Raw genomic sequence first — 16954 nt, forward strand, 5'->3', positions numbered from 1 at the left:
AACAAGGTAACAATTAAAAACAAGTACCCTCTCCCCCGGATTGATGACCTTTTCGATCAGTTGCAGGGTGCACAGGTCTTTTCTAAAATAGATCTACGATCAGGTTACCATCAGGTAAAAGTGAAAGCAGAAGACATCCCCAAGACGGCATTCCGAACCAGGTACGGACACTATGAGTTCCTGGTTATGCCGTTTGGGCTAACCAACGCCCCGGCCATCTTTATGGATCTAATGAACAGAATCTTCAGAGAGTTCTTGGATAAATTTGTCATCGTGTTCATCGATGATATCTTAGTCTACTCAAAAAGTAGAGAAGAACATGCTCATCATCTTGCCCAAGTCCTCCAGGTACTCAGGGAAAAGAAGTTGTATGCAAAGTTGAGCAAGTGTGGATTTTGGCTCGAGCAAACCGCCTTCCTAGGACATGTTATATCTAAGGAAGGGGTGTCGGTGAACCCCGAAAAGGTTGAAGCGGTACTTGGTTGGAAAAGGCTGACAACAGTTAAGGAAATTCGCAGTTTCCTAGGGATGGCGGGTTATTACCGCCGGTTTGTCGAAGGGTTCTCCAGTCTAGCGGCCCCTCTAACCCGACTCACAAAGAAGAATGCAAAGTTTGATTGGAATGAGAACTGCGAAAGGAGTTTTTCAGAATTGAAGAAGCGACTGACTACTGCACCCGTGCTGGCTCTACCGAGTGGATCAGGAGGGTATACAGTTTATAGTGATGCCTCCTATCTGGGCCTGGGTTGTGTCCTGATGCAGCATGGAAAGGTTATAGCATATGGGTCTAGACAGCTAAAGAATCATGAGAAGAACTATCCTACCCATGACTTGGAGCTTGCCGCAATCATACACGCCTTGAAAATCTGGCGCCATTATTTGTATGGAGAGACCTTTCAGATCTACACCGATCATAAGAGTTTGAAGCACATCTTCACTCAGAAGGATCTCAACATGCGTCAGAGAAGGTGGATGGAACTCCTCAAGGACTATGATTGTGACATCCTATACCATCCAGGTAAGGGCAACGTAGTAGCCGATGCCCTCAGTAGGAAGAGTGCAGGCACCCTAGCCCATCTGATGGTTTCGGAATGCAGGTCCATTGGGGCTACGCAGCAGGTTCGACTGCAAGATCTGAAGAGGGCCACATGTTTGAGTCACCTAGCAGTCCAACCCGAGTTAATCCAAAGAATAAAGGAAGCCCAGTCAATCGACCCCGCCCTAGTAAACCGCAAGAAGGATGCAGAACAGGGAGTGAACTCAGAATTTCAGATCTCTGCCGACGGATTGATTCGTTTCAAGGACAGAATGTGTGTCCCAGACGACAATGAATTAAAAAGAGACATCATGACAGAGTCCCATAGTTCAAGGTTCGCCATGCATCCAGGAAGTACAAAAATGTACCAAACTATGCGACCCCGATTCTGGTGGAATGGGATGAAGAGAGATATAGCCGACTTTGTATCTAAGTGCTTGGTATGTCAGCAGGTCAAAGCAGAACATCAACGCCCAGGGGGGTTGCTTCAGCCTTTACCGATTCCAGAATGGAAGTGGGAACACATCACCATGGACTTCGTATCGGGACTACCCAAGGCACGATCGGGACACGATGCCATATGGGTAATTGTTGACCGACTCACTAAGTCTTCCCACTTCCTGGCCATCAGAATGACTGATTCGTTGGACAAGTTGGCAAGAATGTATGTCCGGAAAATAGTCAGACTGCATGGGGTCCCAGTAACAGTGGTATCCGACAGGGATCCCAGATTCACTTCTCGGTTTTGGAATAGTTTCCAGCAAGCTATGGGAACAAAGCTGTCCCTCAGTACTGCCTTCCACCCCCAAACCGATGGACAATCAGAGAGGACAATCCGTACGCTGGAGGATATGCTCCGAGCTTGTGTCCTTGACTCCGGAGGCCATTGGGACGACCATCTACCCCTGATAGAGTTTGCCTACAACAACAGTTACCAAGCAAGCATCGGCATGGCCCCATACGAGGCGCTATACGGGCGTCCGTGCAGGTCACCGATTTGTTGGGAGGAAGTGGGCGATAGAAGATTGTTTGGCCCGGATTTAGTGGAAGAAACCACGTCCAAGATAGTTAAGATCAAGAAGAACATCCAGACAGCTCAGAGTAGGCAAAAGAGCTATGCTGATACCCGGAGGAGAGACCTGGCCTTTGAGAGAGGTGACCGTGTGTTTCTTAAAGTCACCCCCTTCAAGGGAATTAGTAGGTTCGGCAGAAGGGGAAAATTAAACCCCAGATACATTGGACCCTTTGAAATCTTAGACAAGATTGGTACCACTGCCTACAGACTTGCACTGCCCCCTGAGCTCTCCCGGGTTCACAATGTGTTTCATGTATCTATGCTGCGCAAGTACAATCCGGACCCTTCTCATGTCGTGGCTCATGAACCGCTTTCACTCCGAGAGGACTTGTCTTATGAAGAAGTACCGGTCAGTATCACGGACCGAGAAAGCAGAATACTCCGTAACCGGGAAATATCATTTGTAAAAGTCTTGTGGCAGAACCACACGCCTAGGGAGGCGACTTGGGAGCTGGAATCAGAATTTAGGGCCCAATATCCTCATCTGTTTGATCAAGAGTAATGAGGCAAATTTGGGGACCAAATTTCTTTATGGGGGGGAGAGGTGTAGCACCCGGAAAGGAGGAGGAAAAAAAAAAAAAAAAAAAAAAAAAAAAAAGAGGGGGGGCCACGTCAGCAGCCACGTCAGCAGGCCCGGTCAGCAGTCCCGGCCAACCGGGGCCTGCCACGTGGCAAGATCGCGTCACTCCAAAAGGAGCCACGTTGGCGATCCGCGTGGGTGCGATCCGACGGCCCAGATCAATCGCGCGATCGGACGGCCCAGATTCAAACGCACGGACGGCCCAGATTCAATCAAAAACGAACGGCCCAGATTAAAATGAAATGAACGGCTGTGATCAAAAGGCAAGGGGTTATAAATAGAACCCCCACACCAGACCACAAACCCTAGCCGCCAGCCGCTCGCCGGAGAAGACGAACCAGAGGCCGACCGCCGCCACCCGCCGCCACTCGCCGCCGCACCGGGGAAATTTCCGACCGCCGATCGAGGTAAATTTCATACCCCCGACTCGTTTTTCCCCACTGATTCCTCCTATGGCCAAATCGAAGCCGAAATCCCGGCCAAACGGTCGGAATACGCGGCCGAAGCCCAGCGGCACCGCCGCGCCCCCTCTCGGTTTTTGCCTCCGACGAGGCCCTTCCCGGCCTCCGTTCGATGCAATTTTTATATCACCGTGATCACCATTCTTTTCTCTACAGGTTGACCGAAGCCAAATCACCAAAACACGAACCTCGCCGGAGGGTCGCCGTACCCGAGAGCGCCGCCGCCGGTAAGCTCCGCTTTTCCGTGATTTTTTGGCCCCCCGAGGGCCCTAGGGTTGTTTTCTGACAAGGACCGATGCGAGTGTGGCCGAATTCGGCCGAAAACGACCGAAAACAGCCAACCCGAGGCGACTCGCCGCCGTGCCGGAGTTGCGATTTGGGCCGAAAGAGGCCCTGGGCCTAATTTGGATTTTTTTTGGAACACGTGCAGGTACTGTTAGCGTGTTTCAGTTCCCCGGGAAAAATTCAGGGAAAATTAGGGACAGCCTGCAGGCGCACTGTGAATCGTATTCGGATCCCGAAAACAAGTAAGGACCCCTCACCTTATTTCCTATCACGGTATTAAAGTTCAAAATGATAAAACGGTATTTCTTGAATTAATGCATGTGTGAAATTGCTTAAGGTAGCTAATGGAGCCCGAGTCTAGTGTGATTGGTGGTTTACTGTTATTTGGCCTGTTTACAGCTTTAAATGCAAAATGAGGTTTGATGTGTTTATTTTACAGATTTGTGTGCATTTACTACGTTTTTATTAATCATGGGTTGAATGACTGAAAAACCGATACTGTATGTTGTCTGTTTGGCATGAACTACTGTTTGCTTGTTTGTATGTGAATTGATGATGCTTATTGAGGAAAAGGAAAATGAAAGATTGTGTAGACTGATAATTGTATGATGGGGTTAGCCTGACTAGATATCCTGGGAGATGGTGGACGGACCGGGTCCGTAGGGAACCCTACCGGGATTGTGGTCTCACATGCCGGACGGGGTATGGAGATCTTATGGTTTTGGCGCCCATACCGGACGGGGTATGGGGACGGCCCGTTTCACCCTCATACCGGACGGGGTATTGAGGTTCATGGTTTTGGCGCCCATACCGGACGGGGTATGGGGACGGCCCTGGAAACTGATTATGAATGTTAAAAGATTAACGGGTAGCGGAATCCCTATGGACCCCCACGAATACTAGTAGGCTGGTAAATGAGAAAAGGATATGTTGTATAATGATTGAATTACAAAAGGCGTGATAAGTGCTATGTTTTACAGCTTATATTATTCCATGATTGTGATAATGTTATTATTTTTCTTATATTGTTTTCATAAATTCCACCGAGGTAAGTGGATGGTAAAGGTTTTCATGTTAATAAACGAGTTTATTGTAAATTATGCTCCATTGGTCTTTTTGTGGTTTTCTACCCACCTTTATCTCCGTGACGGTGAGATATCGTGATGTTCTTACTGGGCTAGTGTAGCTCACTCCTTAATTAACCATTTCAGATCAGGAAGACATGGTTCCCGAGCCCGTTCCGCAGGAGGACGACGAAGGGGATGCCTAGAGACTCTGTAGTCATACGCATAGTTTATTTTCGAGTTTTCTTTCTTAGTTAGTTTAACCTTTTATATTTTAAGTACGTTTTTTTTTTGTTTTTTTCGTGTAAGGGATGTTAACTGAAATTTTGATCTCGTTTCCGCATTCGATATATTTAAATACTCATTTCTTTTTTAATATTTTCCGGGGCCGTTACAAAAATTATTAGTTTAAAAATATAAATTATATATGTTTCAATATAAAATTTGTATCATAAATAAAGTATGAATAAATAAATAAGTGATCGAGAATATATATAATAATACAATTTGTAATTAATTAAAAATTAAATTTTATTTTAATTAAAAATTTCAAATAAATAATTAATACATATTTATTAAATTAAATTTATTTTATATTTTAAATTTTTAATATCTATAATTTAAATAGATAACTATTATATTATTTCATATTAATTTTATTTTTATATTTTAAATACTAAGTGAATGAAAATATTTTTCATTTATTTTTATATAATATTCTACATTTTTAATTACAAATTTTAATATTATTAAAAGTTTTAAAATTTAATCAAAAAATAATATCTTAAATTTTATCTTTATATAATATTTAATAATTAAATTTATATCAACATTATTTTTATTTTTATTCTCAAAAAAATAAAAATAAAAATACTGTCTAGTGTTGCCCCGATACTTTCTATGTATATAATAAACAATAGATATCTGACATATAATAATATGTGGTGTTGTTTTCTTTATAAACAAAAAACAAAAAACAAAGAAAAAAAGAAAGATATAAAATTATTATATTTGATTAATAAATTTATGGATAAGCATAAAAAATTATTAAAAGATCAATGTCAAACCTACGGCAAAGAAGTTTGTAGAAGATAAACTTTGGGGAATCTATTTTTATATATTTGTGATATTATCAAAACTATTATTTATTATTATATAGTAAAATTAAATATTGACACATTTCAAATCCTTATTTTTTTTTTTTGAAGTTATTTAATATTTAGTATAATAATATTATATTCCAAAATATTTTGTAAAATATTTTTTAGAAAAAAATGATATTAGAGATAAAATTGCTATTGACCTTTACTTTTTCTCTTCCCAAAACACTATATAAACCCAACTAAAGCAAACTCCAAAACACACGCTACTTTTTATCTCTATCCACTTGTACCTACCCGCTCATCATGAACAAAATCCTCAGCAGCACCAAGAATCGCCTGATGCTCAGTCTCAGCTACCAAAAATTCACGTCGCTGCCAAACAGTCCACCGACGCTGGATATGGATCCCGGAGTCTGGAGCCGGTTGCCGCCGGAGATTCTGGAGCATATTCTCTCTTTCTTGCCGTTGAAGACAGTGATGCTTCTCAGATCAACTTGTAAGCTCTTCAAGTCTCTGATATACTCTCCGTCTTTCGTCTCCAAACATTCATCTACTCCTTCTCCTTTCTCCTCCTTCATCTTGTTATCTCATGCTCAGTGCCATAACCATTTTCCTCTCTATGATTCTGTCGCCGGCGCCTGGAGAGATCCGGCTATTCTCCACTCATTATTTGTCCCCTCCTTCGAGCCGTTTAATCTCCTCTCATCCTCTAACGGACTCTTCTGCATTTCTCTCCCTAGTTCGTCTTCTCTCGTTGTAAGCAATCTCCTCTCGAGATCTTCGAGGATCATTGAATTTCCATCTTATCCGTTTGCGTTCGAGATTGTCACTCTGGTTTCGACACCAGTAGGATACAAAATCTTCATGCTCTGCTCAGAGTTCCCTTCCAATTACGCTTTCGTGTACGATTCAAGCACTTATTCCTGGACCAGATTCAATTGTTCGGAGCCAATCTTATGCGGAAACAATTACCAGCCATGTGTTTGTTATAATGACTCTCTGTATTTCACCACGGAGGAGCCTTTCTCGATTGTTTGCTTCAATCTGGAGAGCGGGAAATGGTACAGACCGAGAATCGAATTGCCAGGGGAGCTTATGTTTGGGAAATTGGTGACCGGCGGAGAGAGGAAAGTGTACTTGGTGGGTGGAGAAGGGAGGAATGGGATTTCGAGGAGCGTGAAAGTGTGGGAGTTGAATGAAGGAGGGATGAATTTTGTGGAGATCGAAAGGATGCCAGCGCTGATGTGCAGGAAATTCATGGCGGTTTGTTATCATAATTACGGACATGTATATTGTTTTTGGCACGAGGGGATGATCTGCATTTGCTGCTATACATGGCCAGATATCTTGTACTACGAGGTTGCAATGAGAAGATGGCATTGGCTCCCTAGGTGTCCGTCACTGCCCTACAAATGGAGCTGTGGCTTTAGGTGGTTTTCCTTTGTGCCTAATCTATATGCTTTGGTATGATAATGAAATTATTTTGCTATATATTGAATTACAGTTTCTTACTAAGTCTAATTTTTTTATTTTTTTTTTCATTTTAATCACTTTTAGTCTTTGAATTCTTTATTTTGATATAGTGCTCTAAATATATTCCATGGAAAAATCAAAATTCCATTGAAGGAAATCTTAATTAGTATGAAAAAGTGACTCCTACGTGAAAACACAATATGCACTAATTTCTCTCATCTCCACATCACAACAAAGTTTAAGGTCCTCAAAAAGCCTTAAACTTGCCTCTAAAAGTCGAAGCTCTTTATATTGCTATCGGTGTTTAATTAAAATATCATTGTCAGTCATTGTCATTTGGGTAGAAAGTCTCCAACTTTAAGCAATCATTAATTAACAAGGAGAACGACTTTTCAAGGTAGCGTTCCAAATCAACCAATGCACATGGCAACTTATGGGGATAAATATCAATAATTTTCTCAATAATCCAAAGTATAATTAACGATATCAGGTGAAATAAACGAAAATATTTGCTAGTTGACTCTTTATCAACTTAAATATGCCAAAAAGGTGTCTGACAAGTTCGGTTTCACATGTTCTCCAATCAATTTGCAGGCATGGAATCCATTTTGTGGGAAGTCAATGATAACCGTAGACCATGCGCAGGTAATGTTACAACTTAAAACTCCAATAGTAACCAAGATTTATTACTTACAGAATCTACAAATCTAATCTATAAAGCTAAATTGTAATGCTTATCGCATATAAGTCATCCTATCATTTATTATTAAAATGGTAAAGTACCAGTTTCGCACTTGTGATTTCAGCTTACTGCAGTTTAATCATGGTGAATTTTTTTATGCCAACTTAGAATCATGAGGTTTTTTTGTCAGTTTAGAGAAGCTTGTTTCCAGAGACAATCTGCATATTCCTAGGCTTCTAAACAAGTACCTACAATTAGAGAGAAAGAAGGAAGTAACAAAATAATAGCCTGAAAAACTAATAAGGTCATGTAAAATACCCCAAAAAATTCAAATCATGAACCCCTGAATTTAAAGAGAGAGAAGAGAGAGAGAGAGAGACCACGACAATAAAATTGCCAGAAAGCCAAACCACAAAGGGTAGAACTTCAAATTACCCTAATTAAAGTGCGCATAGCTTATTATAGAACTCAAACAAATGATTATTACATTCAGCAATTGAATAATGTTCTCTAAATAACCTTCTTTTTTTCAAAAATCAAAATAATTGGGAATTTCTCCCAAGACTCAGAATAAGCATAACAAGGAAACACTTTTAAGAATGTTAGTACAGAAAAATGTCCATTGTGGAACTGGCGAGAAAAACTCGGAGTATAACTATCAATTCAATTAGTTGAACATTTATATAATTGAGTCGTAATGTAACCATTCAAGGTTTGAGTGCGAGTGATAGCCCAAACCTGGGAGTGTTCTCTAAGGCTTTGGTATCAAAAGCACCAGAGAGGGTCAAGATCGACTTTGGCCTCACTATGTGCTGTATAAGGGCACCAAGATTTCCATGGTTGTTGAGCTTTGCCTTTATAGTTGTGTGGGGATCAACCACATACGAACACCCAACAGTTAAGGTGTTCTCATTTGTGGAGAACCTTCTAGAGATCTCTCCCACCACAGCTCCCCTGTTCAGCTGATCTAGGTGATGTAAATATGATGCCTTTAAAGAGTCTCCCTTGTCAGCCCTACAAACAAAACAAGATTGAGAGTTAACAATCTTTGTTGCGTTTAGGAATAAGATAAACGTTCAGTCGTACCCAACATTGTGCTTTAATAAAAAGTTTTAGAGGTAGAATATTATTCCAAATATTACTTTGATCAAAATAAGAAGCAGTTCCACTGAAAATTTCCTTCTTAGTTTCCCCTGTACTGTGAACACCTATTTTGACAACTGAGTATATGGACACCTACTTCAACAACTAAATACATTGACCTTCTGCAGTTTCCTCTAATTTACGTTAGAAGTGCATCTAGGGACAGTTAACCAGGAAGGAAGGGGAGGCATAGCTTCTGACTTCTGGGGAAAAAGAAACGACTTACAGAATGACCGAAGCACTGCAGTCTGCTTTTTTCAAGCTCACTCCAGCATTGTACTTCAAAAATTCACCAGAAGCAGTCATGTAGCTTGCTTCTGCTCCAAATGCAACGGTAGGAGTACCAATGGTTGCCGAGATATCAACAGCTGGCGAGTGCTTCAGACCAACAGCTGTAGTGAAAGATGCATGTTCATGCAAATACTGAACTTCCAACTACAACAGAACAAAATACACAACTGTAAAATCTTATATCTAAGGCTGAGAACAGTATGCAACTCCTGGTCAGCTACAACTAGACAAAGAGAAAGTTACCTTGCCAGAGTTTTGATCAGGCAGCTTAAATGAAGCAATCACTTTTGAGTATAGCAGGATGTCAAAGATACTGAAGGTTGTCGATATCTGCTTAACAAATAGATTAAATATTATTGAAGAGATCAAACGATGCAATTGAAATTTAAAGAAGATAAATGAAGGCTTCTACATTTGACTCAGTGTCAATCTTGACATTAACTACGGTATTCTTATGTTTGTACTGTGTTGCTACATCCCCAGAGCAGAGACTTCCCTTCTTTGAAAGACTGGAAACGAGTGCCTGAAGAAATGAGTAAAAGGGAAGTATTATTTCTGCAATAATACAATGAATAACAGATCCAAGGGGATATATATGCTCACAAAAATGACATGTTATATTAGTATACAAACGAAAATTGCAAAGGGAAAAAAAAAAAGAAACCAGGCAAAATATTAGGCGGAATAACTATTTCTACTCAGCTATACTAATCAAGAAACCCATGAGTTTTCTTTTTCCTGCAGGCCCATCTAAGAAGCTCCTCCTCACTTTTGATTTCAAACAGGCTCCAAGCAGAACAGCTGGGACACTCTAGCTATTCAAGAAGAAAAGAAAATTACTGTGCAGACATTGTGAGAGCCTGCTTCTTCCATAGGATATATCACTTCTTAAAATCAACTCCATTTGCCTGGTCAAACAACTAGATAAACGCCTAGGCATATAATATTGTGACATCTAAATCTTGTGAACTTGTGTTCCGGGACACGCCTCGGTGCAATCATATTGTAACATTGGAGATATGATTCAAAACTTGAGAAAACTACAGGCTATATTAGAAGCCTGCAGTCACATGACTCAACAACTGATATACCAATGACTTCATTGTATATAAGAACTTGCAGCTTTAGTCAAAGCACTAGGTCCTCTACAATGTACTGTTAGTAAACTAGATAAGACAGAAATTCATGGATTATAGCATCCATGTCAAATTCAAAAATGTTTTGTTTGAGCATCCAAAGAAAACGATAAACTCAAACGACCCACCAGAAAAAGAAAATCTAACATAATAATCCATGAAAACGGAAGCTCCGACGGATCCAGACTTCTTAACAAGAAACAAAGAGCACAAGCTACCAAACAATATTCCTGTCCACCAACCATCCCCAAAGTTAATTCAAGGATAACAAATGGACGCACAGGGAAAACAGAAAATGACACACTAAACATAAATCGTGGCCTATAAGGTAAATCAGATAATTGAACAAAATATTAAAAGGAAAGTTTACCACTCCGCTCCCGGTAGACGAAGAGATGGAAAACTTCTGGTCACTGTTGTAGTCTCTGTTCAATAAATCTGCAAATGAAAAGTATAATTGCAATTCTCCAATTGAGGCCGCTCAACAACCACACGACACTCTCACACAGAGACATAAGTATACATATATATACATATATATATAGAGAGAGAGAGAGAGAGTGATAGACCTCTGGCATGCTTGCCGAAATCAGAGAAGAGACCGGGTCCCCTGCTCATGGTTGTCGGAAACTGAAGCGTTTTGAAGAGAACGCCGGTTTCGGCTTCAGAATGAGAACTCGGCAAACCCCTGTAAGTTATCGGGGCAGAAGAGAGGAGATTTGGCCTTTGGGTTTATGCTATAAACCCTATTTTGCTTCTGAAGTCTCCAAAAGTACAGAAAATGGAAATGTTTTGAAATTTTTTCTTGCAGCAAGGCAACATTCGATGAAACGAAATAAAACGACATCGTTCCGAATGTTTCGCTTGGCTTCGTTCGCGCAAGAAATGAGGGAGGGGATAATTTAGTGTTACCGGATAAATAATTTGCAGCGTACAACAAATGAGCCTTTGAGAGTAATATTCATTTGTAAATTTGCTCTGAAATTATGTAAATAAATTTGGAAAAGAATGTATTAAATTTATAAATAATTCATAAAATGTTAGTAATTAATAATTTTTAAACCAAAATCTAAATATCCAAACATTAAAAAAACAAACCACCATGCGGGGTTTTGCTCGTTTTTATATTTCATCTCCCGGTCTTTTATTTTAATTTAGTTTGTTAAGTGCAATTCAAAAAGTGGATGATCCTTAAACATACAGAGTTAGCCAATATTAAAAAGTTATGTCAAATTTTAACATTAATTAAATAAATTCAATCGTGTCAAAATATCTTTTATCAAAAAATATAGTGAGCAAAATTTCCAAGGAATTATCGTATCAATTTGGTATATTACGTAATTTATTACACTAATGATTCTCGATTTTATAAATATTTATTAGTTAGGGTATTACAATATCAAGTCTCTTTATGTCGCCAATTAGTACTTCTACCAATGATATTGTAATGAGAGGAAGAAGGGGTGTGGCTTGTTTGGTCCAGTCCAAGTGTCCATTACCAACATTTTTGGCAGGCTACTCCACTGCCCAAAAATAAATAGGTTATAAAGTCACTACATGGTTGGTTTACCATCATTGTCTAATCCAATATTAATGTAATGCGACGACAATCATTTGACTTAAAATAATTAATTTTGTACATATCTGCGTGTGTTTCCAAACAAATAATTATGTATTATTTAATTTTTTTTAAAAAAAAAAAATTGTAAATATTTGTTTCTGTATTAATTAAGAAGAAGAGTACTACTACTTGTCTCAAAAGTTATACATGTAGTTGTAGTACGTGCAATCCTCTTTGGTTTTTTTTTTTTTTTTTTTTTTTTTTTTTATTCTTCAAAATTTTGTGGGTTTCTGATGCATTATTTGACTAATTATATAAAAATTCAAATATGTTAATTCAGAGAGCAACAAATAAATCCAAAGTTAATTCCAATGTGAACAATATTGACCTTTGTTTGTTTTAATTAGATGGACTTTAGAATTACGGGTAGCTAGCTAGTAGGTAGTACCATGTCTTTAATTATTCTATGATCTGACATTATCTACATATACTACTGCTTGATATATAATAATTGAAATATTATGTGGATTTACCTATTTGATTAATCGTACGGGCTGCGTTTTTATTTTTATTTTTATTTTTTAATTTTATTTTAAAGAAAAAAAAAATAGTGTTATAATAATCATACATACATTAATTGAGTTTCGTTAGCATCATTCACTAATTGTCTTGTTTAAAATAAAGAGCGGCCGTTAGTGGGTCCGGTAAAGCATTGTTAGAGGATTATAATGCTCCTCATTGATGCTGCTTAATCAAGGTAGTTCCAATGGATATTTACTTTTACTTGAATTTAAATGGTACAAAAATTCTTATAAACTTAGCCTCACATGTTCAAAACACACAATTTTGATTCACATGGAGCACGAGCAATAATGCAGAGAACATGTTTATTCTTTAGCAGTGTCCAGATGTTTTGCTTCTAAACTTAACATGGTCTCTTTACTTTTTATGGAAACCAACATGCATGTTTTTTTTTATTATTTTCGCACAACTTGAATTCAATTTATATTAAAAATAAACCGGGGTTGAAAAGCATAATACTCCATCAATATTATTTATTACTTACCACTTACATACATTCTTCCACTTATGGATTATTCAAATTTGCTCTAACATATGAATCTAATGCATAATTAAATTAATTTTTCTTTGTTACGTACTTAATTGTAATTTTATTTTTCGAGTTTAACAGAATTTTAATTACATTACCGATGTTTTATATTTCGAGGGGTTGCATATGTTTTGATAGGTTCAATGAATTAGAGTTAGAACAAATATGGTTAATTGTTAATTATTAAAAAATAATAATAATAATAATAATAATAAACCTTTCAATTTAAGAAATAAGACAGTACATTCTGATCAATACTGTTCATTTAAAAATTTACACTAAAACATATAATATTAATAATTACTTAAAAGAAAATTAAGAATGTGGTGAGTACACAAATTAAATTTTTGGTTTATAAATTCCTATGTATTTATTGAAATGCATACAAATTAGTTAAAAGTGATAATAATGGTGTAGAATTTCAAAGTGTTATTTTTTACAAGATTACTATGTTCTTGGGTTCACCAAATTACGAAGATGAATTTCTTATAAAGTAAATAAATTAAAAATGAATATAAACTTTTATTACTATTTTAAAAAAATAATAATAAAAAATAAAATTGAATTATTTTATATTAATTGGTCTACCACCAAAACTAGAGGGATCAGAGTAAAAACAATTGCAGACGTGAGTTTGGGTTTATAATTATATAACTCAAAAGTGAATCATACATATATATATATATATATATATATATACATACACACACACACACAACAACAACAACAACAACAACAGAAGCAGCCTATAAAAGTTTGGTGATCAAATGTTCAAACCTGGCTACGGGGTGAGGTGGCGTGGTCTGACCTGTTTTGATGCCTTATGATTCATCAACCACGTGCATTGCGGCCTCCCATCATTAAATTTATATTAATTCTTTACTTCCTTTCAATTTTAATTTTTAATTTATTTTCTACTGCAAAAATTCTCAATTTCTTTTTTATTTATTTATATCAACAAATTTACTCCAAACAGTTCATTGTTTATTATTATTTTTTCCCTCTCATAATTTATTTTTCGGTGAATTTTGTCATGAATAAAAGCTAAAAAATTATACTTCTAATTATTAAAAAAAAAAAAAAGAAATAGAACATGAACTGAGAGGTGATGGGACACGTGGCAAGCATCAAGCAGGCGATTTAGTAGTACTTCACCGGAGTACTGAATTTTGCAGGCAGGCAGCCAGTTGTTACAAACTTTAAAAAATCCCTCCAAAAAGTTCACGTTAATCAAGACGGGAGAAGACTAAAATAAACTTCCAAAAACTCTTTTATCCAATGACGAACCTTCTACACACGCGTTCAAAGACACCCCTCGCACGTGCGAACACACGACTAGGATTTGGTACGGTCAAATTGTGCACGTGTCAACCCGAGCCCCAAGCCCTGGTCCAGGTGTTATGGCTTCTCTCTCCCTTATATTCTTCCCATCCCTCCCCCCCTCCTCCCCGTCACTCTTGAGACGCCCAAGGGCAAGTCCCGACTATAACGATAACCCGACTCTGGCTCTATCTCGGATCCTCACATACCCGAATCCATCTCAACCGTTGATTCTAAACTGTTTGTCGGCGAGATTTTGATGCGGTGACTCCAGGGGATTAATCCTTGTCCATGGAGACGGAGAATCCGGCAAACTACTCGTATATGGGAAGGAGCTTTGGTGATTTGAGTATCAATGATGACTCCGCGGCTTTCAGTGATTGTAATAGTGATAGATCCGGTGAGTTCCCAACGGCTTCGTCTCAGAGCCGAAGGCTCCTTATCGCTTGCGCTTCGGATAATTCCGACGATCTGATTCGCCAGCTGGTATCGGATCTTGAGTCCTGCTCTATTGACGAGCAAAAGCAAGCGGCTATGGAGATCAGGCTTTTGGCGAAGAACAAACCAGAGAATCGACTCAAGATCGCCAAAGCAGGTGCGATTAAGCCATTAATTGCGCTAATCTCATCCACCGATCCTCAGCTTCAAGAGTACGGTGTCACGGCGATACTGAATCTTTCTTTGTGCGACGAGAACAAAGCGCCGATAGCTTCATCAGGAGCGATAAAGCCGCTAGTGAGGGCTTTGAGGACAGGGACCCCAACGGCTAAAGAAAACGCGGCATGCGCTCTGCTTCGCCTCTCTCAGATAGAGGAGAACAAGGTCCCGATAGGACGGTCCGGAGCGATTCCACTTTTGGTGAACCTCCTCGAGTACGGGGCTTTTCGCGGGAAGAAAGACGCATCTACGGCTCTCTATTCGTTGTGCTCGGTGAAGGAGAACAAGATCAGAGCCGTCGAAGCAGGGATCATGAAGGCTTTGGTTGAGCTTATGGCTGACTTTAGCTCGAACATGGTGGATAAGTCGGCGTTCGTCCTAAGTGTCTTGGTGACGGTGCCGGAAGCGAGAACGGCGCTAGTAGAAGAAGGCGGGATCCCTGTGCTGGTGGAGATCATCGAGGTCGGATCACAGAGACAGAAAGAGATCGCGGTGGCGATACTGTTGCAGGTGTGCGAAGAGAGTGTGGTGTACCGCACGATGGTGGCTCGAGAAGGAGCAATTCCTCCCTTGGTAGCTTGGTCGCAGTCCGGCGCAAATCGCGCCAAACAAAAGGTGAGTGAATTCCGGCATCTGTAAAAACTGAAAAAGCCGCCATGTTTGCGCTGGTCGGTGACTCGTGGCGGCTGATGTGGCACAGCCAATGGCATTTTCGTTAATTACAACATTCTCTCGGATTTTCTATTACTAAACAGAAGAGAACTCTGTTATGCCACGTCACTGCTGCTTGAAATTGGGCAAATTGCCCTGCACCTGCATGGGGACTTCTACCCATACTTTAAATTTTACACGCTAACTTAAACAAAAAAGGCAGGGATAGCAACAAACAATTTTCTTAAATTAAGGTTAGTGGGTGTGTTAAGTTTTTATGTTATCATATAGTTGATTAACGAAACGAGTGGTTGTTTGTCGCTTTGCATTTGAATATGTGGACAGGCGGAGACATTGATAGAGCTTCTACGGCAACCAAGATCCGGCAACGCCGCTGCCAGGGCCTCAGAAGTGTCAGTGTAGGATTTGTCCCGCTGCCCACGTGCTCATGTAATCAATCAAATACAATGAAACAAGTCAAATACTAGTTTTTCCTTTCTTTTTCTCTCTTTTAATTTTATATTCAAAAAAGAGTGTAGAGTAAAAGAAGGAGGAAAAAAAAAAAAAGGAAAAAAAAAAAAATTGTAAATATCTTTATGTAATGTAGCTTGTAAAATCTTTGTGCAAGTGCTTTGATTTTGGTTTCGGGTTTTGGGTGTTCTGCTTTTGATTTCACTTCTAAAATGATTTTGTTGATTTGAATTTTTAGATATTAAAAGGAGAGGCATGAGGATAAATATTATTGAGTGTATATATATATATATATATTTTTTGTATTTATTACTCTTCTAGGGAATATATTGCCAAAGTTTGAGGAAAAATTTTATAATTTAATATTTTTTAAGAAATGATATGTTAATCCTTTGAAGATTTTTCTCTAAAAGTAGTTGTTGCATATCATTTATCTATTGATCATTGTATTATTTATAGAAACTAAGATGACATTAAAAGTTTATTTAAATTAATAAAAATTGAGTAATATTTTAATTATAATTAGAATAATATATTTTAATTTTATTATAATTATAAGAGTACTGTTTCAATTTTGCTTATTTTTTAAATTTCTATTTTATCATGAAAAAGAATATACATTTTCAAATTAAAACAAAATTCAAAATTTTAATTGAATTCTACTAACAAACTTATTTTATCAAAACATAATTCAAAACTTGTCCGACCATTATAAATTGACAGCGATTATCGTTCCACCAAATAGGGAAGAAATGGCTTTTCTTTTTTTCTTTTTGGGTCTATGGGAGGGTGGGGGTGTGTGTGTATATATTATGATTTATTACAAAATATCTAATTATTGGTTTGGATTAAAA

General features: G+C 38.3%; 3 protein-coding genes across 10 annotated transcripts; 2 read left to right on the forward strand and 1 right to left on the reverse strand.

The window, feature by feature from the left end:
• The first annotated feature begins 5814 nt into the window (after nucleotides 1–5814).
• LOC110825146 (F-box/kelch-repeat protein At5g43190) lies at nucleotides 5815–10326 on the forward strand. Of its 8 annotated transcripts, none has more exons than XM_088221389.1 (3): nucleotides 5815–7068; nucleotides 7672–7722; nucleotides 9938–10326. In XM_088221389.1, the coding sequence occupies exons 1-3, from the start codon at nucleotides 5908–5910 to the stop codon at nucleotides 10115–10117; spliced, it is 1392 nt and encodes a 463-aa protein (XP_088077515.1). In that variant the 5' UTR covers nucleotides 5815–5907; the 3' UTR covers nucleotides 10118–10326. The 8 variants fall into 8 exon arrangements, with proteins under 8 accessions (XP_088077515.1, XP_088077518.1, XP_088077516.1 ...); XM_088221392.1 differs by having other exon boundaries at nucleotides 5818–7068; nucleotides 9979–10326; XM_088221390.1 differs by lacking the exon at nucleotides 9938–10326 and adding an exon at nucleotides 9031–9615 and having other exon boundaries at nucleotides 5818–7068.
• On the reverse strand, nucleotides 8191–11143 carry LOC110825332 (mitochondrial outer membrane protein porin 2-like). The gene is made up of 6 exons (XM_088221397.1): nucleotides 10899–11143; nucleotides 10700–10767; nucleotides 9606–9716; nucleotides 9437–9523; nucleotides 9129–9337; nucleotides 8191–8773 (listed from the first exon to the last, which is right to left on the reverse strand). Exons 1-6 carry the CDS (start codon nucleotides 10945–10947, stop codon nucleotides 8467–8469), a joined length of 831 nt encoding a protein of 276 aa, XP_088077523.1. The 5' UTR covers nucleotides 10948–11143; the 3' UTR covers nucleotides 8191–8466.
• A 3293-nt stretch (nucleotides 11144–14436) lies between these two features.
• Nucleotides 14437–16274, forward strand: LOC110811338 (uncharacterized). The gene is made up of 2 exons (XM_022037817.2): nucleotides 14437–15593; nucleotides 15975–16274. Exons 1-2 carry the CDS (start codon nucleotides 14613–14615, stop codon nucleotides 16050–16052), a joined length of 1059 nt encoding a protein of 352 aa, XP_021893509.2. The 5' UTR covers nucleotides 14437–14612; the 3' UTR covers nucleotides 16053–16274.
• The last annotated feature ends 680 nt before the right edge of the window (nucleotides 16275–16954 follow it).

Source organism: Carica papaya, chromosome 1, assembly GCF_054855325.1.
Source record: "Carica papaya isolate Zhongbai chromosome 1, ASM5485532v1, whole genome shotgun sequence".
Taxonomy (NCBI): Eukaryota; Viridiplantae; Streptophyta; class Magnoliopsida; order Brassicales; family Caricaceae; genus Carica; species Carica papaya.

Bases quoted from the DNA above. Each gene is read 5' to 3' on its own strand.
- LOC110825332 (XM_088221397.1), bottom strand. From the start codon at position 10,947: ATGAGCAGGGGACCCGGTCTCTTCTCTGATTTCGGCAAGCATGCCAGA. The intron at 9,717-10,699 runs GTAAACTTTCCT...TCATTTCTTCAG, and splicing joins CGTCTACCGGGAGCGGAGTG to GCACTCGTTTCCAGTCTTTC. The intron at 9,338-9,436 runs GTAACTTTCTCT...GTTCTGTTGTAG, and splicing joins CTGATCAAAACTCTGGCAAG to TTGGAAGTTCAGTATTTGCA.
- LOC110825146 (XM_088221389.1), top strand. From the start codon at position 5,908: ATGAACAAAATCCTCAGCAGCACCAAGAATCGCCTGATGCTCAGTCTC. The intron at 7,069-7,671 runs GTATGATAATGA...ATCAATTTGCAG, and splicing joins TGCCTAATCTATATGCTTTG to GCATGGAATCCATTTTGTGG. The intron at 7,723-9,937 runs GTAATGTTACAA...TTTTTCCTGCAG, and splicing joins TAACCGTAGACCATGCGCAG to GCCCATCTAAGAAGCTCCTC.
- LOC110811338 (XM_022037817.2), top strand. From the start codon at position 14,613: ATGGAGACGGAGAATCCGGCAAACTACTCGTATATGGGAAGGAGCTTT. The intron at 15,594-15,974 runs GTGAGTGAATTC...ATATGTGGACAG, and splicing joins CAAATCGCGCCAAACAAAAG to GCGGAGACATTGATAGAGCT.